Here is a 23,066-nt window from a genome sequence, read left to right on the forward strand (position 1 = left end):
CAGTTGATAATACATTCCCTTATACTAAAAGAATAAGAGATCTTTCAAATTTTCCCGCCTAAATAAATTTGGCTATAACTGCATTATATCATATTTGTAATTGGACTTTTATTATATCATATCCGTAATTGAATTTTCATTATATTATATGTACAACTGAATTACACCGACCTTTAGCATTAATACAATAAATTTTACAATTAAATTTCAATTTGAGTTAAATATCAGTTGAATAATGATTTTCTTTAATATTCCTATCTAAATAACCGCGCATTCGTGCGGGATCTATACTAGTTAAATTTAACACTCCTTAAGACGGGTCAAATAATTTTCAACTCTACTTGGCTCAACTTAATTGGCTACAAGTGTCACTAGACTCTAGGTGGACTGTATTTAACAATTTTCATAAAATTTCAATATCAAAGATCCGAAAATGATGGTTGAAAATGAAAGGAAGAAAAGAAGAAAAAGGTAATGAATGAACGTTACAAAAAATAGCGGGCAACATAAGCATTGTGTGTGCTCCCTTTTTTGAGACTTATAAATTGGCCATTTTGGTATAATCATTCCAATCACTCACTTTTTGTCTCTCAACTTCAATTTTCTCAATTAATTTGATCATCTACCGACAACCCATTTTCCTGAACCAGTAATCTCTCTTACCCTTTTCATTTCTCTTCTTTTCCCACCTTTTTTTTTATGATTATTATGTGTTAAATCATTTGAATTTTAGCTTATTGTTTGAAATTTATGTTTATGTTTGTTGGTCTTGTTTATGTTGAGCAATGTTGCATCTTTATGTTGATATTGTGATAATAAACTAGCATTTTTTTTGCATTTTGTTGGATTAATGTAGGAGATCTGTTAAAAAGTAGGTAACTTTATGCTGAATTTGTATGGAAATTTGTTTGGAAGAGGTATTTTTTGTGTATAACAATGCAAGGTCTTTGATTTTGTGGTGATTGAACCACAGTTTGATGGGTGTAGCTTCTAAATTTATGTTGATGGCAAAAATGTTGGATTTGTTTTGGTTGTGTATGGGTGACTGTAATGTGTAACATCTTTTGATTCATCTGAACCTAGCCAGACCTCGTCATTCGCGAACTAGGATCCTCTCCATTTCTTTGGAGGAAACGGAGGAGGGTCCATTACCGAATCAACAGGCCAACATAAATTAAGTAATGCAGAGGGAGTAGTTTTGCTTAAGACTTCATCCCAGCCATTGATTAGGTGATGGGGTTGGGTTTTGGGAGAGGGGATGGAAAGAGAGAGAGAGTGGAGAGGATCATGACTCGTTATTGGCATTGTACATGGTGACCGTATATGCCCTCTATCTCATTTGCATCGTCTTATTTTGACTTTGATTGTCAAACATGGTCAACGTCAATGGAGAGGATTATGACTCGTTATTGGCAAGTTTTACAGTAGATTGGCATTGTACATGGTGACCATCCTTACAAATTAAATTGGAATGGTAAATTACAAACAAAAAAAATGAAAATCTCATGATCAGACCTTCCTTTCTTTTATTACTCGTAGCAAGTAATTGCAAGTTGTTGTTTTTTGTGAGACTGATATAAGATGTAATGTTTTTTTATTGCACAGTTAAATTTTTACCATGGGATCTGTTACTGAAACCGCTAACACAGTGAGTTACATTTATCTTTCCTTTTGTTCCTCATTCCATGTTTTAGCTCTTGTAAACTTCGGTGATTTGACTAATAATGCTTGTAATTATTTGGAATTTGAATGTTACCTTGTAATTCTTTTCATAACAAGCATCTGTGTTTGGCAGGCCGCAGCAAGGAAGGTCACCGTCATTTTTGTTTTGGGTAAGTTTTTCGTCCCCATGCCAGAACAATGATTTCTATCCATAAGTTCGACCTTGTTTCACTGAGCGTATTGCTGATTCTTGGTCTTGAGCTTGAAAAGGTTTGGTCTTTGAAGTCAATCATTAGTTAGTAACTTCCCGTTGATATGTTGTTATATCCATGTCAATGTGCCTGGATAACTTTGTTTTGATGGGTACTTCCGAGTTATATGTTCTAAAATGACTTATGCTCACACCGTCTTCTGATCAGGTGGCCCTGGTAGTGGAAAAGGCACCCAGTGTACAAATATTGTCCAAAATTTTGGATACACCCATCTTAGTGCTGGTGATCTCTTACGAGCAGAGATTAAATCTGGCTCTGAAAACGGGTAAGCAATAAGTTCTATTTTTGATTTTTGCATTGTTCAGTTGTGAACCTCACAAGAAAATTAGAAGCGAGGGGTAGGGGGTTGATCTATGACCTCGTGGTTATATTTTGCCCCTAAAACCACACTGTTTTCAAGACATGTTATTTGTCAACTTCTTTCTCATATGATGGGATGGGTGGCTGAGCCCTCCAGCAACCCTTCAAAGACCAGCCACTGATTGCGCCCTTTATGAAAGCCAAAATCCGTTTATGGAGATGGTCTTGAAAAGTACTAGCTGTAGAACTCTGTGTTTATCTAATTTCGTCTGCCTTGCATGTAGCTTCTCCATTGAGATGCACTTGGCTGAACATCATGTTATATGCTTTTGTAAATTGGTCAAATCTACAATTCAATTTTGTTTTGTTTTCAGAACTATGATTCAGAACATGATTAAGGAGGGGAAGATTGTTCCAGCTGAGGTGACTATTAAGCTTCTCCAGAAAGCTATCCAGGGAAGTGACAATGTCAAGTTTCTGATTGATGGTTTTCCTCGTAATGAGGAGAACCGTGCAGCATTTGAATCAATCGTAAGCTTTCTGGATAATCCGTCTTATTTTGATAAGGAGTACTTCCTTTGAATAACAAAACAATTATATGAAATGCTCCTACAAGTAAGACCAACAAATTGACCTTATAGGCTTATAAAATAATACCTTTGTACTTCGGTGATTGGTTGGTCTCAAACGCGAAATCATCTTATACAAAACTTATGGCAGCCCTTTACTTATATGTAATTACTGTCCTGATTTCTGGGTTTCAATTTTCGCAGACGGGAATATTACCTGAAATTGTTCTATTTTTTGACTGCTCCGAGGAAGAGATGGAGAAGCGCCTTTTAGGTAGAAATCAGGTAACATACAATTACCTTATCTTCAACTTTTATGTCATTTACTCTTTAATGGCCTTTCCTAAATCATCTCTTTGTTATCTGGCTCCATTATTGGCAATGAAGGGGAGGGAAGACGACAATATTGAAACGATAAGAAAACGTTTCAACGTGTATATGGAATCCAGCCTCCCAGTTATTCAGTATTACGACAACCTTGGAAAAGTCCGTAAGGTAAAACCTTCCAGCAACGCCACCTTTTACCCATATTTGTATTTTGCACATCTTTCTTGGCTAGCTACTTTAAGATTTTAAAAAAAAAAAAGAAACAAACATCTCGGGAGTAGTCTGTGTAAAATCTGTAAATCTTATATCTGCTGGATGAACTTTGTTCATAGATTGATGCTGCAAAGCCCATTGATGCTGTATTCGAGGATGTAAAAACCATATTTGAAAAGGTAAATACGGAGTAATTTATTTGGTCGAAGGATAAGATGTCAATATATATGTTGTTCTTAAGCTGAAATAGGTCTTTTGCTTGTTATGTTCAGGTTACTGCCTAAATGGTAAGAAGCTTCCGAAGAGCGTGATTTTAAATTTGAGGTACGTCATTGTTGTCTGGATATATTGAACAGTGGAACTCGAGGTTCCTCCTGTGTAAAATGTAAAATGACATATAATAAAAGTTAATAGATGGAGTAATATGTATTTTCCGATTATGTTATACTCCTACATTGGATAGGAAACAAGCTGTCAATGACAATTATTTGTTGTGTTAAAATTGCGACTTTTTTTAAGGGATTTTTTTATGGGTTTAATAAATTACACACAAATTTTTTCGAACTATGGCATCAGTTTCATTTTACCTTCAACGGTAAATATGTAGGTGTTGGAAATAGGGGCTACTATTTGCAAAGTCATTTTTCCATCTTTTCCCACATTGGTGAGGAAAAGAGTGTTTGTTGTGTTTATATATGACCACACTCCTTGCCATATCACTAGTGGGTCATGGGAGGCTTTTGTGGAAGCTTTGCGAGGTGTTTAATTCAGCTCGCACACGCGCGCGCGTGCCGGAGCCGGAGCCGGATTCGTGATTCGGGATTCGGGATTTGGCAATCGCCTGCGGCGGGCTTTGCCTATCTTTTTGGGCCAGAACTGTTTGTGTCCAGGAGCTGTTAATGCTACACTATTATCGAAGTCTTTGTTAAGGCTCCCGCCCACCTTTGAAGTCTTTGTTAGTGGGAATCTTTGCGATGGAGCGTTAATGCTACACTACTACCGAAGTCTTTGTTAAGGCTCCCGCTTGAAGTCTTTGTTAGTGGGAAGTGCTGCTGCTTCCTTCTACTATATAAGCACTCCCTTCACTTCAGAAAACAACAACAAACACTCTTCCTTCTTCCTTATCTCTTCTTCTTCTCTGATTATAATTTCTGGGTATTGTTTCTTGATCGTTCTAAGTCTCGAGTTAAGTGGGCGGCGCGAGTGGAGATCGTAGTGTTATCCTTGGAGAACTAAGGCACTAGCCGATCGCCACCACGGTCGTACCGGAATATAGTTTTCAAGGCAGTGGCTATCATACCACGTCACTACAAATCGGTTATCTCTAATCTTTCTCATTGTTACTGCAATTTACGACTAACAATTTGAAAACTATATTCCGGTACGATCGTGGTGGCGATCAGCTAGTGCCGGTAGTTCCCCAAGGATAACACTACAGTCTCCACTCAGTTTCGCCCACTCGGAACTGTGAGACTTAGAACGATCAAGAAAAGATGAGTTAAGAAACACTACAACACAACCCTTGTTTTCTCGACGCTCTGATGCCGACGCTTATCCAAGCGTCGAGCTCATTTAATGGGTAAAATGAATATGTGGCCAATCAGAGTATCAAAATTATGAGGGACCCGCTCAATATGCTTTAACTTCTATTGTATCTTCGTATCCACTGAGCGCAAATCTGAAATTCTGAAAATTTAAATCACCACCCAATGTTTCTACCAAATTAAAGTTGAATAAAGAAATATCAAAATCTTACTTTTTCATGTTCCTTAAAACAAAACCCTAAGACCATCCCCAAGCAGAAGGTCACCTTAATCGGGTCACCAAAAATTTTTCTCTTAATCACACCTTATTAATCTTGACCCACTTTCACCTTCCCAAGCAGAAGGTCACGATCTAGGTCACCAACCCAATAATTTTTCACTTTCCAACATTTTCAATCATTTTACACATTCCCCACCCACCAAAACCTCTCTATTACTTTTCAATTATAATTTACTAACAAATTATAAATTAGTTAATTATGTAAATTTCTTAATAAATTAATAAAATATGATAAGTATATTAATTTTATTTCGTACATTAAGAAATAATATATTGAAAAATTTTAAAAAGTGAAAGACGATTTTATTGACAATCCACCAAATAATCCCTTCCCCCAAACCATTATACCCCCAAACCAATACCGTATAGTACTCTCCCCCCCTTTCTAAATCAACATCATCTTCATCATCCTAAATCCTTCTAATTTACAATTGTCACCATCAACCATTATACCTCAAACCATTTACCATTGTCATCATCCTCCGATCTTTCCTCAAATAATCTGAGATCTCTATACTTTACCTTATTTGTTCGTCATCATCGAACAACCTCTCCGTAGATCACTCATCTCCATCGCTCTCCAATATTATCTGCAACATCACCATCGTCTCCATCACCTCGTCAGGTAATTTGTATTTTTATATCTATATAATTTATTTGGGTTTATTTTTCGCATGTTTGATATTTATAATCTGTAATTTTTAATTTATTTGGTTCACAATCAAAATCACTCATTTATTTGTGTTTTTCGCTAAAAAAAAGTTCCAAAATCAGTCATAATTGAGTTTGTTCAATAGGTAATTTTAAAAGTGATTAAAAAAAATATGCTTGTATTTTATTTTTTCTTGCTATGTTATGTAATCCTAGTTTTTCATATTAAAATTATCTATTTTTTTGGCAGGAGAAAGGAGAAGTGTTGCTCTGCAAAATTACAGATTTGCAGGCATCCTTTTTTCCCCTCTTTCATCAGTGTCCAACAAGCAACCAACCAGATGATGCCACATACAAGGTCACCACCAATGTCACCAATTCTTCTTCAAGGTCACCTGGTGACCTTGACCTGGTGACCCTGAGTAACTCAAGGTCACCAAATTACCACCTTATTAGTCCTTAATTACCGTCATTAGGATGACCCAACAAGGTCACGACCCAGTTGGTGACCTTGCTTGGGCATGGTCTAAGCTACCAGATCTATGGACCGCATCCAACCTCTCCATCTTCACTAGAGGTGAAAACGCCATGCTCAGTTGCTCACTACCTTGCAGTTTAATCTCTCTTATTCTCTTAGTATTTGAAAGTTGGACTACTAAGATGGTTCAAGTTACCGTCTTTAATCCTCTTGTAAGTTGATGTCTCTTATTTTTTTTGTTAATTTACATGTTAAATTTTGAAATCAAATTAGGGTTCTGGCTTTGGAATTTCCAGATTGGAATAGAAGCTATTAATTAAGAATTTCAGTTATGTTCTCATTCCAATTTTACATGGTTTTTCTTCTAATTTTATGTATCAAACGATTAATTTCTCTACCTATATGATTTTCTTCCTTTAGGCTTTCACTTGTTTATACATTTTAAATATGAGCACTATGTAATTGCTACTAGTTTGGTTCATCGTTGTTCATTCAATTTATGATTCTTGTTTATTTTCTATTTCATTTGCAGTACTTTGTTATTCAATTAGAAATTCTCTCCACTATTATTACGAGATTGTTGATTTCTGGGTTATTATCTCTCTAATTCTTGGCTGATAGCAAATTGCAGTCCTCGAATCCGTTATTGGGAAGAAAACTGATTATGTGGGTTTATTTGTTCTACTTTTTTTTTGTTTCTATTTTCTCTCAATGCAGTTAGGGTTTGGCATATAGATTTAACAATTAATAGCTCTAATTCGTTGATTTTGTTCCATAATTCTTGTCTTACCTTACCTTGAGCTTGATTTATATTTTGATATGTTCATATACTTCAATTTTGTACAGGACGATAAATATGTCTCAGATGATAAACTATTGTTGGGCAAGTAAGCATGCGTACAATTTCGCTATTCTTTGTTTTCATATGTTGTAAATGTTTGATTTTCATGATAATTATCCACTTGATGGCATTCATTTTTTTATGTTAATTGGAGCCCTGCTGATATTCACATATTGTAATGTAACATGTTTCACTGTGAGTTATCTTGTAGAGAGGAGATTATCGTAGAGTGTAAATTGGTAGGCACGTCTATGGTACTTAAATTTAGGTATTTCTTGGTCTAAAGTCTAAAAATATGTTACTAGTACTGCCGCTTTATTTTGGCATGGTGTCATAGCAGGAGTTATGTGACTATTTTGATAGAGGTGGTAGAGATAGATCGTCCTAATTTTTTTTGGGTAAATTCATGCCAGATATTATATTATATGCTCCGTAGTGCAGCAGGTTTCATGACACAAAGGAGAACTTAAAAGCACCAAAAAAAGTACTAAGATGACTTGTGTCTAAGCAATCTTCTATCATTTCCTCTTAAGAAATTAAGAGAGTGGTGCATATACGGTTTATTGGATTCCCTGGCTACTTGAACCAATTTTGATATGCCCAATTTCCTCTCGTACACTGGATTGGATTTGGTTTTAGTCAACGACTCAAATGCCATCTTAACTAAATTTCTGATTTGATCTCACTTAGTAGGGTGATAGTTGATAAATTGTTGACAATCTTTTGCATTATATATGCATTTTGAAGCATGACACTACTTATGAACCTTGTCTCACACACCAAGTACTGAGGAGAAATCGATGAGTTGGGGCTTTTCGGATGCCACCAATGGCATCAGAAATAGAGCATACTTGCTCATCAATGTTCTTTAACTGTAAACTTTCTTGATGATATACTAGCATACTTCTGACTTTGGTAATGGTAGATCCTCTTGGTACATCCCTTTTCTTCTATTTCTTTCATTACAAGATAATTTTACCCTTTTTTTTATTACACCCTTCCCTATTCCCCTTGTCTCTTATATATAATCTCCTCTCTCACACTTCTTCTCTGTCATATTCAAACACAATATTAACAGTCCGTCTTGTGAGAGGTCACAAGCTTGTGACCGTCCCAAGCAAGACAGACTGTATTGCACAAATTCTCATTTGTGACGTACAAAATCCGTCACAACCTTTTCCACTTACCCTCCCACTTACCCCTTCCACTTGCTCATTTGTCTCACGTCACAGGCTTGTGACGCATTTATGACGGATTTTGTCCGTCACAAATGAAAATTTGTGCAATATTAATCACTTAAATGCTCTCGTAAGTCCTACACATGTGATTTTTAAGGTACTATAATCATCTAATTATCTCTATTGTTTACAATAATCATCATTATTATTTTATGTCCTGTAGAAATAGAAAGCAGCAAAATGTCTCAACATTTCATACAAGTTGCTTTATTTATTCAATGTGCATCAATCCATTAGATTATTTTGTCTAAAGAATATGTCTTTAGTATGCTCTTAGTTTTATATAGATAGATCTTATGTTTATTTGGTCGAGGTATTGACTAATTTTTTTGCTCTTATACGAGACTCTATAAAACATATGCTCAAAGTTTTCTTAAGCTACTACTCTTGTATGTGTTTCCAAGTTGGAGGAGTAATTTTTAATGTTAAGATTAGATGAAACTTCATGTTATTCAACTTAGCCACCACAGTTCTCCTTGTCTGTCAATTGTTCAATTTTCACCTGTGTTAAAGACAATATTAAGTCATTTTCGTGAGGAACAACTAGTTGAGCTCCTCCATCTACCAATATTGGCTTAGGTGGCTGATTGCATCCTGAAAGGCCTTGGTGTTCAGGGTTTTCCGTACCGAGAACCCTACCTTATCATAAATGATATTAGTATCATAAATGATATTAGGATAAAGTTGAATATTCCCATCAAATTCGTGGTCGATGTGTGCTATAAACATCAAGAATAACATGTTAGTTTTTATTAGATAGGAATAAAATGAATTGTTTTGATATTATTGCTCTATCACATATATGAATGCTCTTGTCTAAGCTAACATCTCACTTGGCTATCGCTGCTGAAATATTTTTGTTCAGATCCCGCTTAGTCTAGTAAGAATACTATCAACGTTCAGCACTTATCTTTGCGCTTTATCACTTTGTCGAGGTTTGTCTCTCGACCTCTTGCATCATTTTGTTTATGACTCTTTTATACAGAATACCACTTTATATTTAAAACGGATAATTCACGCGTTCACTTTAAAGTTTGCCACTTTGCACGAAATACCCAAAATTTTGATCCGTAAATCTTAAAAAGGTCATAACTCATGTTTATGAGTTCCAAAAGTGACGGATTTTTTTTCTCAAATAGCTCATCTTTCCGAGAACTACAATTTGGAAAAAAAAATTGTCGCATTTGGATTCCGCTACTAGGAGTTATTGTGTGTCAAAGTTTTTTCGACCGAACAAATTTCGAGTGAGCATATCTCCTGGTCACGAGTTCCAAACTCGTCAAACTTTTTTTTCAAATCGTAGTACTCGGAAAGATAATCGATTTGAAAAAATAATCTTCACTTTATGAGTTCGTAAACACGAGTTATGTCCTCTTTAGAGGTTTTTGTTGTTGTCAGCGTGAATTATCCGTATTTAAAATTCTATAATGTGAATTGTAGCATTCACATAGTGGAAGATTATAGTGGACATTGTTTGGAGTACCACTTTATCCTCTGGTTTTCTGTTCACACTAGTACTAGTGTACTACTAGTGTACTGAGCTTGGATGTGTTATTTTCCTTACTTTGCTACGACAAGCTACCAGAATACCACCTCTCGTTGCCTGCTCTTGATATCATTTTAATTTACTCGTCTTTAATGGCTATTGTCTATATTTATATTCCTACTTCACCTCATTGATATTTAATTCTCATTTGTCTAGGTACCAAATTCAGCGAATACCCTTGGCGCGGTGCATGTGGAAGAAAGGAGCATTTTCTCGATTTCACTTTTGGGAGCGGATAAGCAGCCCCTAGCTAGGAATTATGGTTTTGAAACATTTTTGTATTTTTGCTTGAAAACAGTAGTAGCGATATACTCCGTATCTTATGATTTCTCTTGTATGGATATTTAGTTACTATATGTTTTGGATATATGCTCGTTAAATTATTATATTCTATACGCTCTTTATGAGTTCATCTAGTAATATATACATTTAATTTTGTCGATGATAGTGAAGAAAACATTAGAAGCAAAAAAATTATTAGAGGGCCTGGAAAAAGCGTCGGGAAGCTTCTAGATTCTCGACGCAAAGAAGTGTCAAAAGCCCTTGACATTAAAAAGCGTCGCTAATTTAAAAGGCTGCTGACGCAAAAAGGCGTCGACAAGACTGACGCCAAAAAGTGTCACAAATTCCTGACGGCTCAAAAAACCACGCTTTTCAAAGCGTCGAGAAATAAAATGCCGACGCTTTTAAGCGTCGAAAACAGCCTTAAAAAGCGTTGAGAAACGGCTGGATTTGTTGTAGTGAAAGAAGGGAGAGTGTTTGTTGTTCTTGTTTTCTGAAGTGAAGGGAGTGCTTATATAGTAGAAGGAAAAGACTTCCCACTAACAAAGACTTCGGTGGGCGGGAGCCTTAATGAAGCCGGTAGTAGTGTAGCATTAACAGCTCCACTGAAGGAGCACTTCCCACTAACAACACTTCAGTGGGCAGGAGCCTTAACAGCACTTGAGTAGTAGTGTAGCATTAACAGCTCCACTGATGCAGCAATGATTAGTGCAGCAATTGCAGCATTAACAGCTCCTGGACACTTCAGTCCAAAACAAACGGTTCTGGCCCAAAAAGATAGGCAAAGCCCGCCGCCCGAATCACGAATCCGGATCCGGGCTCGGGCACGGGCACGCGCGCGCGCGTGTGCGAGCTGAATTAAGCACCTCGCAAAGCTTCCACAAAAGCCTCCCATGACCCACTAGTGATATGGCAAGGAATGTGGTCATATATAAACACAACAAACACTCTTTTCCTCACCAATGTGAGACAAGATGGAAAAATGACTTTGCAAATTTCCTATTTCGGTAGGGCTTGTTAGTCGTAAACAGAATAATGAGAAAGATTAGAGATAACCGATTTGTAGTGACGTGGTATGATAGCCACTGCCTTGAAAACTATATTTGCAAAGTAGTGGCCCCTAGTTCTCCAAGGATAACAACGGTCTCCATCCCCACTCGGGGGTGAGACTTAGAACGATCAAGAAACAATACCCAAAAATTATAATCAGAGAAGAAGATAAGATAAGGAAGAAGGAAGAGTGTTTGTTGTTGTTGTTTTATCAATATCTTAGAAGGAAGCAAAGACTTCCCACTAACATTTGAATTGACATTTTAGTGAAATGAGGAAACAACACTTCCCACTAATAACACTTCAGTGGGCAGGAGCCTTAACAACACTTCAGTAGTAGTGTAGCAGAATATCTTGAATGATTTGAATTCTATTAACGGCTCTGGACACTTCGGTCAAAACAAACGGTTCGCCCAAAAGATAGGCAAAGTCGTAGGTGATTGCCAAATCCCGAATCACGAATCACGAATCACAACACATATCATACCTTGCAAATTAAGCCTCCCATGACCCACTAGTGATATGGTAAAGTGTGGTCATATATAAACACAACAAACACTCTTTTTTGGGACAAGATGGGAAAATGACTTTGCAAATAGTAGCCCCGTTTCCAACAATCCCCCCTAGGGGCGCCAGAGAGAAAGAAACAATTCTGGGTAAAGGAAGGATTGGATACTTAGGTATCAATAGATTTGAATTGACATTTTAGTGAAATGAGGAAACAACTTACTTACAGTGAGAGAATATCTTGCGATTTGAATTCTAATGATCGTACCCCCACAACACATATCATACCTTGATTAAGATCGTTCGCGAAAGTGCAACGCGCTCTTTTAGAGTTATGCGTTTACCTCGATCGATAGAGAAGCTTCTAGTCTAATGATCGTTACATAGGTTCTTCTCAATAGCATTTCTCATGAGTCATTAAAGACCTAAGTCCAACCTGGTGTATGATTCATCAAGTGCGTCTCAAAAGCACCACCATTAAGGCTATGAATCATACAACGCCATAGGAATAGAAGCTTTAGACCTAGTCAAGTCTCACTCTTGACCTAAGGACTTAAGCCCCATTCCCCTTGACGTATCAACGACTAGTCTCCTAGCCAGCCCTTTAGTAAAGGGATCAGCAAGATTGTTTTCGGACTTCACATAGTCCAAAGCAATCACTCCATTGTTTTGGAGTTGTCTAACTGCAGCGTGTCTTATTCGAATATGTCTTTTTTTCGAATTGTAGACACTATTCTTTGCAACACCAATAGCTGCCTGCGAGTCACTGTGCAGGGAGAGCCGTCCGCCCCACACTGGTATATCAGCTAAAAGATTTTTCAATCATTCAGCCTCTTGTCCTGCCAACTCAAGAACCATGAACTTGGGTGAAACCTTTTGCTACCAATCTAGCTTTGTAAACATCTATATGCTTATCCATGCCAAGTTTTATCTTGTAGATCCATTTACACTGAAGAGGTCGCACTCCCTCAGGTAAATCCACCAAGTCCCACACTTGGTTTTCATACATGGAACCCATTTCGGATTGCATGGCCTCGAGCCAATGCTTGGAGTCGGGACTAGAGATGGCCGATTTGTAGGTAGTGGGTTCATTACTTTCTAAAAGTAACAAAACGATATCTTCTTCGATGTATCCAAGATAGCGGTCAGGTGGAAGACTTATTCTACCTGACTTCCTAGGGACAATAACCATTTCAGAAGAGGAGGGAACGTTATCCTCCACATTTTCCTCCACCTCATTCTCGGTTTGTGGTTCACGAACTTCCTCAAGTTCAAATTTTCTCCCACTCTGTCTTCGAGAAATAAATTCCTTTTCTAGAAAGACAGCATCACGAGCCACAAACACTTTGTTCTCGTCCTTATGGTAGAAATAATAGCCACGTGTCTCCCTTGGATATCCTACAAATAGACATTTGTCAGACCTTGGTGCAAGCTTATCATCAGATCTGATCTTGACATAAGCCTCGCAACCCCAAATACGCATGAATGACAAATGAGGGACTTTCCCTATCCATATCTCATATGGAGTCTTATCGGCTGCTTTAGTCGGGCTTCGATTTAGTGAAAATATTGCAGATAAGATTGCAAAACCCCAAAACGAATTGGGAAGCTCAGTTAAACTCATCATAGACCGAACCATATCTAATAAAGTCCGGTTTCTCCTTTCGGACACACCATTTAATTGTGGTGTGCCAGGAGGAGTCCATTGTGATACAATACCACAATCTTTTAGGTGAGAATCAAATTCTTTGTTTAAGTATTCACCACCACGATCGGATCGCAGGGCTTTAATCTTCTTATCCAATTGGTTCTCTACTTCACGTTGAAATTCTTTGAACTTCTCGAATGCCTCACTTTTATTCTTCATCAAGTAGATATAACCATATCTACTCAAATCATCAGTAAAAGTGACGAAGTAGTGATAACCTCCTCACAGCGTGTGAGATAATGGACCACACACATCCGAATGTATGAGAGCAAAACCTCACTTGCTCGTGTTCCTTTTCTGAAAAAGGAGCACGAGTCATCTTGCCTAAAAGACAAGACTCGCATGTACCATATGATTCGAAATCAAATGGTTTAATCACTTGTGTTGAAACAAGTCTTTTAATGCGTCTTTCGTTTACATGACCTAAACGACAATGCCAAAGGTAGGATTCATTTGGATCACCCTTTTTGAGCTTCTTGTTTTGTACATGGTAGACTTCGTTAACATCATTTAGAACATAAATACCTCCAATTGAAATAGCTTTGCCATAAACCAAATCATTAAATGAAAAGGTACAACAATTGTTTTTAATGATAAAGCAAAAGCCTTCCGCGTCTAACGCGGATATTGAGATAATGTTCTTAGTAAGAGTTGGTACGAAATAACAATTATTTAAAAACAACTCCAATCCACTAGGTAATGAGAGCACATAAGTTCCCATGGAAACGGCCGCTACTCTTGCTCCGTTTCCCATGCGTAGATCGACCTCTCCTTTTGTTAGGCTTCGCACGTCCCTTAAACCCTGTAAATGATTACAAAGGTGGGAGCCACATCCGGTATCTAATACCCAAGTAGACGTGCTAGCATAATTAACATCTATCACATAGAGAGAAGTAGATAATATACCTATTGGCGTCACACGCCCGACTTTGATATCCTCTGCATATTTGGAGCAATTTCTTCTCCAATGGCCTTCGCCATTGCAATGAAAGCATTCGGCCCCGGTTTGATCTTTCTTTTCTTTGGGATTGTTATACTCTATAGCTTTTCCCTTGCCCTTTTCTTGCCTAGTAAATTTCTTTTTGAATGGGGTTTGTTCATTTCCTTTGCCCTTCTTGACTCCTAGAGAAATATTCTTCAATCTCATTGAAAGAACATCTCCCTTTTCACTCCCACTAGCTTCCATATCCCTCTCAGCTTGGGTGAGAAGAGCATGAAGCTCATGATATGACTTATCCATGTTGTTCATATTGTAGTTCACCCTAAAATGGGCAAACTTGGTGGGGAGTGAGTGGAGGATCCGATCCACCACAAGAGTCTTTGGAATAGCACACCCTAGACGCTCTAGGGTGTCCACATGTTCCACCATCTTAAGTACATGAGGACCAATTTTCTGTCCTCTCTCAAGCTTTGCTTCAAAAAAGCGTGCCGCCGCTTCATATTGACGGACTTTCGGTGTTTGTGAAAACATCGTTGTCATACGAGTGAATATCTCGTATGCATTCAGTGAAATGCATCGATTCTTGAGAGAGGTGGACACAGACCATATCAACACATTCTTGATATCATTTGACATCCTCATGTAGTTATCATAAGCGGTCCTCACCGCTGGTGTAGCCCTAGCCGTGGGCTCAATAGGAGGGGCATCGGTTAAATAAGTGATCACATTATCGGATAATGCAGCACTCTTAATGGTTTGTTCCCATTCAACAAAGTTACTACCATCTGTTTTCAGGGTACATTTGTCCATCATGGACCTCAGCCATGAGTCTTTGCCTAATGGAGCAGTTGAAGGAGTCGATGATGTTGCCATTGCGAATTGATTTGCTACAACAATTTTAAGGAAATATTATTAAAAATTCATTCATTGTTTTAGAAAAAACTCGAAAACTTGTAAACCAATTTTTAACAAGTTTTAGCATCCATATAACGATCTCCCACTCAATTATACTAATGATTCCAAGACCAAACTCTAGACAAAAATGAGCATCGCTTGGGCGAAACATCCCATAATCATCTAAATTCGGTAAGTCAACGGTTGACTAATTCTACCTCTAGAACTCTCGGTCGACATATTTCCTTTTAAATCTATCTCCTAGCCCGGAATACAAGACCATCTTAATAATCCGTTGAGACCAACCAATTTTGGCATGTGATAACATTTTTTATCACCCTACTTACCTAAGGTAAAAAGAGAACACCCCGCTTGGGCGAGCGTGGCTCTAATGAACAGAGGATTCATAGGTGTTACTAATTGGTAAGGTTAATCTCAATTTTTAAATATGTGAGAGATCTTGTCAATTTAGTCATAAATTCCTTGTATGTGAACTAAGTCGGCGAATTTGTATAACGTTGACGTGAATTGACAATCGGTAAATGATGAACTGTATGTGCGTGGCGGTTTTGGCATGTACGGGAAATATAAAGCATGCAAGCATATTAAATAGTCCTAGTATGGCCACCTAGTTGTAATTACAAATTCGGAAACCAACACCTTGGTCCCTTGCCTCTTCATTTTGGAACACCTTCCAAGAAAAACTCCATCTCGATGAAACTCCGTCTTTAGGAAACGCCGGTAAAAATAATAATATAAAATTACATAGCTTTTCCTATTATACATTAATTAATTAAAAATAACAATAAATTAATTAATTACAAACGGACGATTCGAGATCGTATTTGAATTACAAACCAATCATTATTCCCATTCATTTCGGGTAATAATGATTAAAACAACTAGGCCATACTAGGTACACTTAATTAAATATTTTAAATAAATGACAATCATTCATTCAACATAATTATATGCTTAGGATGCTGTATCAACAAGATGCCAAAATTGCCTTATTGCACAAAAGAAGATACCTTGCTTGGTTTTGATCGGATTTAAGGATTTTGTCGATTTTATCAGTTAAAAATCAAGAATCAACACCTAAATCTCATTTAAGGCCATACTAATTATCCAAAACAGATTTCTTAGCCAACCATTAGTCTCACTAATTTCTTGGTGAATAATTAGTATGATTTGATCTTATTTGCTAATATTATCGGTTTTAACATAACTTTTACAAAATAAATCAAATTTAATTGAAACCTTTGTAAAACTTCAAAATAAAATTTTTGAATATTCTGGAACTATTCCTAGGACCCAAAAAAAATGCAGAAACTTTTCCCCAAAAACGTTTGAAGCATGTGTTGAAATTAGATCGATATTTATCGGTTTTTAACAATAAAAAGCAATAAACATACAAAATTGATAAAATCAACTTTTAAATATCATTTTCAACATTTATAACATATTTCAAAATATACCAAAATTTTCCAGGGGCTGCATAATTTCGGATCATATTTTTGATTAAAATAATATGCTTTTATTCATTTTATCACATAAATACCAATAAACATGTAAACCTCCAAAATAAATTTTTAACTTTTACATACATGATATACTATATTCTGGAAATATCATATAAAATTCTCAAAGACCGATTTATTGTCAAACAATATTTAGTTAATGAATTAATCAAAATACGGCCTTTTGACTCGGTTTTGAGTAAAAACCTTAATCATTAGCAAAATGAATCCGTAAATTATCAAACTTTACCACATATACTTATATATCAGAAGGTATACTCACTAAAAAACCCATGCCAAAAAACATTATTTTAAGTGTCAAAAAACGTTTTTTTTCCTATTTAAGTGTCAAAAAACGTTTTTTCTTGGCGTCAAATTCCATTTTTTTTCCAATTTTTCTCTTAAAAATAAAAAATGCTTAAAATGACATGCATGGTACTAGCCATGGCTCTGATACCACTTGTTGTGAACCATAACCTAATTACATCATCTAATTAGGTTATCATTTTCATTATAAAGGAACTAGGTATCATGCATGCATTATTAAGTCTAATTAATATAAAGAGATTAAGGAAGAATTAATTTCCTTACATTCTTGATATGGAATATTTGGGCACAAACTAAATCACCTATTTAGTATGTTCTTGAGCTAGAAATAATTCGGCAAGAATTTCCTTTCCAAATCTTCAAATTAGAAGATCTCCTTCTTGTTGCACCCAAGATTTAACCCAAAAATTACTACTAACAATAACTAGTTATTATGTAGTAATATACCCTTAATGTTACTAATCTTTCTAGTATTACAAGTAGTAATAATAAGAATCTATTAGTATTATATGAGTTGAATTTGAGAGGTTTGTAGTAAGGATTTTCTTAAGGTTTTTCTTCTCCTTTCTCCCTTAATTTACACCAAAAACTTAGTGATATTTAAGAGCAAAAATATGCTCTTAAGAAGAGCATATTTCGACCACTTTGAGGAGAAGGGGAGCCCTTTGCTTTTTCTCATCCAAACACTTGTTTAACAAGTGTAAAGAAAATGATCAGTCATCATTTTTGATGTCCCATAAAGAAGAACAAATGAGAGCATTATAATCACCTTTTTTTAGAATTCAAGACTCTTATGGGTCTATTTTGGTCTTATAAAATTTGTCCCACAAATGCTTATAAGTCCTATATTTAATTATCATTCATAATTAAATATTAATTTGATCAAATAACAATTATGTGATACAAATAAATAAACAATATACACTCAACTTATTGAGTAATATTGTACCATTATATCAACATATAATGTGACCCATAATTTCCAGTTAGTTAAATTTACAACTTCTTGCAAATTTAAATAACTAAATGCCTTTATCTCAAAATCTTTACAAACCTCTACTATATTTAGTGAATTAACGTATTAACCACTAAATCGAATCTTATCTTAATCACATTAAAATAAGATATAATTTCAACTCATGTCATAAGGGATTAATTAAACTGTATCACATACAATTAATTAATTATCTATTTGGGTCTCATCCTATAGGTGTGACCGAAAGGGGTCAGTTGATCACCGCCGTCTCACGACAATAACGTCAAACTCTAGTCAGCCAACCGTTATTGATTTACGTTAATCAACTGACAAGGATCAATAAAATAAATATCCAGTTGATATTCGTCATATGAGATTTATTATGTAAACGCACTATTGTGGAGGACACTCACTCCAACACTCAAGAGCTATGAACTCAGATTCCATGGTAGAGCGTGCAATACAAGTCTGTTTAGAAGACTTACACGATATAGCACCTCCACCCATGGTAAAGACATAACCACTAGTAGAACATATCTCATCGTTACCTGAAACCCAGTTAGCATCACAATATCCCTCTAACACAGCAGGAATTTTAAAGTAATGCAAACATAAGTCAATTGTTCCTTTCAGGTATTTTAGTAAACGACGAAGAGCATTCCAGTGTTCATTGCTAGGGTTATGTGTATAACGACTCAGTCTACTAACTGCATAAGCAATATCTGGTCGAGTACAGTTCATTAAAAACATCACACTACCTAGGATTTTAGCATACTTTTCTTGGAAAACACTCTTGCCCAAGTTTTTACACAATGCTACACTAGGATCATAGGGTGTTCTGGCAGGCACATCATCAAAGCAGTTAAACTTTCTCAACATTTTTTCAACATAATGAGATTGACTTAGACAGATTCCATTGGGGTTTCGGATGACCTTAACTCCTAGGATAACATCAGCTTCTCCTAAGTCCTTCATCTCAAATTGTGATGACAAAAAATCTTTGGTTCTAATTAGCACCTCTAAATTATTACCAAGTATTAACATGTCATCAACATAAAGGCATATGAGCACACAATCAGATTCTATTACCTTTGAATAAACACATGAATCAGAATGGTTAACCACATAGCCATTACTTATTAAAGTGTTGTTAAATTTCTCATACCACTGTTTAGGTGCTTGTTTCGATCCATAAAGAGACTTGTTCGGTTTACACACTTTACTCTCTTGACCCTCAATCACAAAACCTTCAAGTTGAGACATATAGATCTCTTCCTTAGATCACCATTCAAAAAGCGGTTTTAACATCCATCGATGTATAATAAGGTTATGAATAGCAGCTAAGGCGATAAGAGTCCTAATAGTCGAGATTTTGGTCACAGGAGAGTAAGTATCAAAATAATCAATACCCTTCTTTTGTGTAAAGCCTCTAACTACAAGTCTAGCTTTGAACCTCTCTATTGTACCGTCAGGTCTCATTTTCTTATTAAAGATCCATTTACTTGTAATGGGTTTACTACCTTTAGGTAAATCAGTGAACTCCCAAGTTTGATTTGACACAATAGAGTCAAGTTCACTTTTAATAGCATCTTTCCAAAAATTAGCATCAATGGATTTCATTGCCTCACTATACGTTTTTGGGTCATCTTCTATTAAAAATGCTGAAACAAACTCATCACTAGCACAAACAGTGTAACCATGTTCAGACAGCAAAGTTGAAACAAAATCAGCTCCAAAGTTCTTTGGACATCTAGGTCTCTTGGTCCTTCTAGGTTCAACAACATGATCACTAGAAGAGCTACTACTAGCATGTGAAGAGATATCAACAGATGTAAAAGGTAAACTGGGAGGTGAGTCAACATTCTTCTGTAATGGAAAAACATGCTCAAAAACACAGCATCTCTAGCTTCAGATATAGTCATATAGAACGATCACTTAAAGACATGAACCTATAAGCAGAACTATTTTGAGCATAACCTATAAAAACACAATCATAGGTCTTTGGTCCAACAATAGGTCTCCTAAAATCAGGTAAGCCCACTTTAGCCAAACACCCCCACACTCTAAGGTAACTTAGGTTAGGAGGATAGCCTTTCCACATCTCATAGGGTGTCTTGTCAATTTTCTTATGAGGTACACGGTTAAGAATGTGACAAGCAGAAAGTATTGCTTCCCCCCACATGTCGTCAGATAGCCCAGAACTTAAAAGTATAGCATTCATCATTTCTTTTAAGGTTCTATTTTTTCGTTCAGCTACACCATTGGATTGGGGTAAATAAGGTGGACTAGTCTCATGTATTAAACCGTTTGCAGTACAGAAGTCAGCTAGATAACCGGATTTATACTCACCACCTCTATCAGACCTTACCCTTTTAATTTTTCTGTCAAGTTGATTCTCAACTTCATTCTTAAAGTTTATAAAAGATTGTTCAGCTTCATCTTTAGTCTTAAGCAAATAGACACGGGTGTATCTAGAACAGTCATCTATAAACGTAATATAATAATTCTTGCCACCTCTACTTGCAACATTTTTAAAGTCAGCCAGGTCGGTGTGGATTAACTCAAGAAGACTCGTGTTCCTAGTAGTCACAGATTTACTAGGCTTCTTTGTAAACTTAGCTTCAACACAGCTAGCACATTTAGAGAATTCTTGACTCGTCAAACTCGGAATTAAACTCATAGTTCTAAGTTTTTTAATATAATCCACATTCACATGACCTAACCTACCATGCCAAATATCAATAGACTCGGCGATATAAGCAGAAGAAGATGCAATATTATTAATAGCAGAATCAGAGTTCAAAACAAAAAGACCCCCAGACAGATAACCCTTGCCCACAAATTCACCATTACGCGAAATTACCACCTTGTCAGCCTCAAAAACAAGTTTCAACCCAGCTTTGTTTAATAAGGCACCAGACACAAGGTTTCGACGTAACGAGGGTACATACAAAACATTATTTAGAGCAAGTGTTTTCCCCGAGGTGAGTTTGAGAAAGATCTTGCCTTTGCCTTTGATCGGTGCAGATGAAGAGTTACCCATGAAAACGCATTCCCCATCGCCTACCTCCTCGAACTCAAAGAAATAACCCCTTATCAAAGACTGAGAGGTGTCTAGAAGCGCCAGTGTCCAAGACCCATTCAGCAACATTTTCCACCATATTAGCTTCCACAACCACAGCAGCAATGATGTCATTAGTTACAGCATTGGCTTCAGCAGATTTCTTTTCGGAGCATTGGTAGACTTTGTGACCAGCTTTTCCACAGACATAGCAGACAATTGGCCCCTTTGGTTTCTGAATCTTAGCAAATGGTTTGGTATACTTCCCCGAACCATTTTTCTTAGAAGGACCCTGGTTCTTCCCCTGACCAACCTTGGCCTTACCTTTACCCTTGAATTTCTCAACATTGGACGGACCACTCGACTCAACGAGATTAGCCTTGACAGAAGCATTAGAAGCATTTACAGACACACTAATGGTTTTGTTTTTGAGACGATTTGCCTCCTCGGTCCTCATGTGACTCACTAATTCTTGGAGAGAAAGGTCTTTTTTCTTATGTTTGAGATGGTTTCTATAGTCAGACCAGGAAGGGGGGAATTTTTCCAATAACACATTTGCTAGAACAATCTCATCTAGTTTCATCCCTTCATTAACTACGTCAGCACAGAAATTCTCATAGACATGAACTTGTTCCATTATAGGTTTGTCATCTACCATCTGGAACCCCAGCCATTTCCCAACGACATACTTCTTTTTACCCGCATCATCAACCCCATATTTTTTCTCTAGTAATTCCCATATGGTTTTAGCATATTTGTGAACCATAAACAAGTCAAATAGGGTATTAGCCATAAGATTAAGGAGGTGAAACCTAACTGTTTTATTATCCTTATCATGTTTTTTAATAGCCTTTTCATTTGACTTGACTACAGAAATTCCAGGAGGAGTGGTCTCAACAGATGATGCAGTAATTTCGGTTACAGGCGCAGGCGGGTCAGAAAATAAAACGTAATCAATTTCAAACTGTTCAAAAAACATCAGTAATTTTTGAGACCAACGTTTATAGTTTTGACCATTTAAGGGTTCGACTTTTGACAAATCAGGAGCATTTTTTGACATGATCGACATTGTTACAGCAACAGTATATAGTTTTCAAATTGTTATTCGTAAATTGCAGTAACAATGAGAAAGATTAGAGATAACCGATTTGTAGTGACGTGGTATGAGAGTCACTGCCTTGAAAACTATATTCCGCTACGACCGTGGTGGCGATCAGCTAGTGCCGGTAGTTCCCCAAGGATAACACTACAGTCTCCACTCAGTTTCGCCCACTCGGAACTGTGAGACTTAGAACGATCAAGAAACAATACCCAGAAACTATGATCAGAAAAGATGAGTTAAGAAAGAAGGGAGAGTGTTTGTTATGCTGAAGAGAGTTGATCTATTTATAGCAAAATAGATGAACAGAGGAGCCAAGAACTGGTCCACTGAAGCAGTAGTGGGAGGGAGCCTTGAGCATTAACACAGAAGTGGAAGGGATTAAAGCAGCACTATAGCATCCCACCAACAGCACTAACAGTCAGATAGACTCCCACCAACAACACTAACAGTCAGTGCAGAGAGCATTGACAGCGACACTTCAGTCCAAAACAAAACAAACGGTTCTGGCCCAAAAAGATAGGCAAATCCCCGCAGGCGATTGCCAAATCCCGAATCCCGAATCACGAATCCGAATCCGGGCCGGGCCGGGCCGGGCTCGGGCTCGGGCACTAGGTCTAAAGCTTCTATTCCTATGGCGTTGTATGATTCATAGCCTTAATGGTGGTGCTTTTGAGACGCACTTGATGAATCATACACCAGGTTGGACTTAGGTCCTTAATGACTCATGTGAGAAGTGCTATTGAGAAGCACTTGAGTCACCTACGTAGGTGTAACGATC

At 36.8% G+C, this 23,066-nt stretch overlaps 2 protein-coding genes across 12 annotated transcripts in view; one reads left to right on the plus strand and one right to left on the minus strand.

Annotated features, from left to right (window-relative positions):
- Positions 1-420: 420 nt before the first annotated feature.
- Positions 421-23,066, plus strand: part of LOC141586292 (UMP-CMP kinase 3-like) — a 36,200-nt gene continuing 13,554 nt past the window's right edge. For 2 of the 11 annotated variants that reach the window (XR_012519502.1, XM_074407471.1), the window contains exons 1-9: positions 421-649; positions 1,606-1,648; positions 1,796-1,832; positions 2,082-2,199; positions 2,609-2,765; positions 3,008-3,088; positions 3,191-3,298; positions 3,463-3,522; positions 3,616-3,667. Coding sequence is in view for 4 of the 11 variants with exons in the window: in XM_074407471.1 (XP_074263572.1) it covers positions 1,619-1,648; positions 1,796-1,832; positions 2,082-2,199; positions 2,609-2,765; positions 3,008-3,088; positions 3,191-3,298; positions 3,463-3,522; positions 3,616-3,627 (603 nt within the window). In the remaining 7 variants the exon portion in view is untranslated. Of the gene's footprint in view, positions 650-1,407; positions 1,475-1,605; positions 1,649-1,795; positions 1,833-2,081; positions 2,200-2,608; positions 2,766-3,007; positions 3,089-3,190; positions 3,299-3,462; positions 3,538-3,615; positions 3,829-6,068; positions 6,509-7,142; positions 7,184-9,240; positions 9,311-10,077; positions 10,327-23,066 lie in introns of those variants that run through there. The other 9 variants (XR_012519496.1, XR_012519498.1, XR_012519497.1 and 6 more) reach the window with 9 other exon arrangements.
- Positions 13,954-17,728, minus strand: LOC141658571 (uncharacterized). The gene is made up of 3 exons (XM_074465498.1): positions 17,414-17,728; positions 14,375-15,295; positions 13,954-14,270 (listed from the first exon to the last, which is right to left on the minus strand). The coding sequence occupies exons 2-3, from the start codon at positions 15,279-15,281 to the stop codon at positions 14,161-14,163; spliced, it is 1,017 nt and encodes a 338-aa protein (XP_074321599.1). The 5' UTR covers positions 15,282-15,295; positions 17,414-17,728; the 3' UTR covers positions 13,954-14,160.

Source organism: Silene latifolia, chromosome 6 (assembly GCF_048544455.1).
Source record: "Silene latifolia isolate original U9 population chromosome 6, ASM4854445v1, whole genome shotgun sequence".
Lineage (NCBI taxonomy): Eukaryota > Viridiplantae > Streptophyta > Magnoliopsida > Caryophyllales > Caryophyllaceae > Silene > Silene latifolia.

Coding starts and splice junctions, on each gene's coding strand:
- LOC141658571 (XM_074465498.1), bottom strand. CDS start 15,281: ATGGCAACATCATCGACTCCTTCAACTGCTCCATTAGGCAAAGACTCA. Junction 14,271..14,374: donor CGGGCGTGTGACGCCAATAG/GTATATTATCTA, acceptor AATCATTTACAG/GGTTTAAGGGACGTGCGAAG.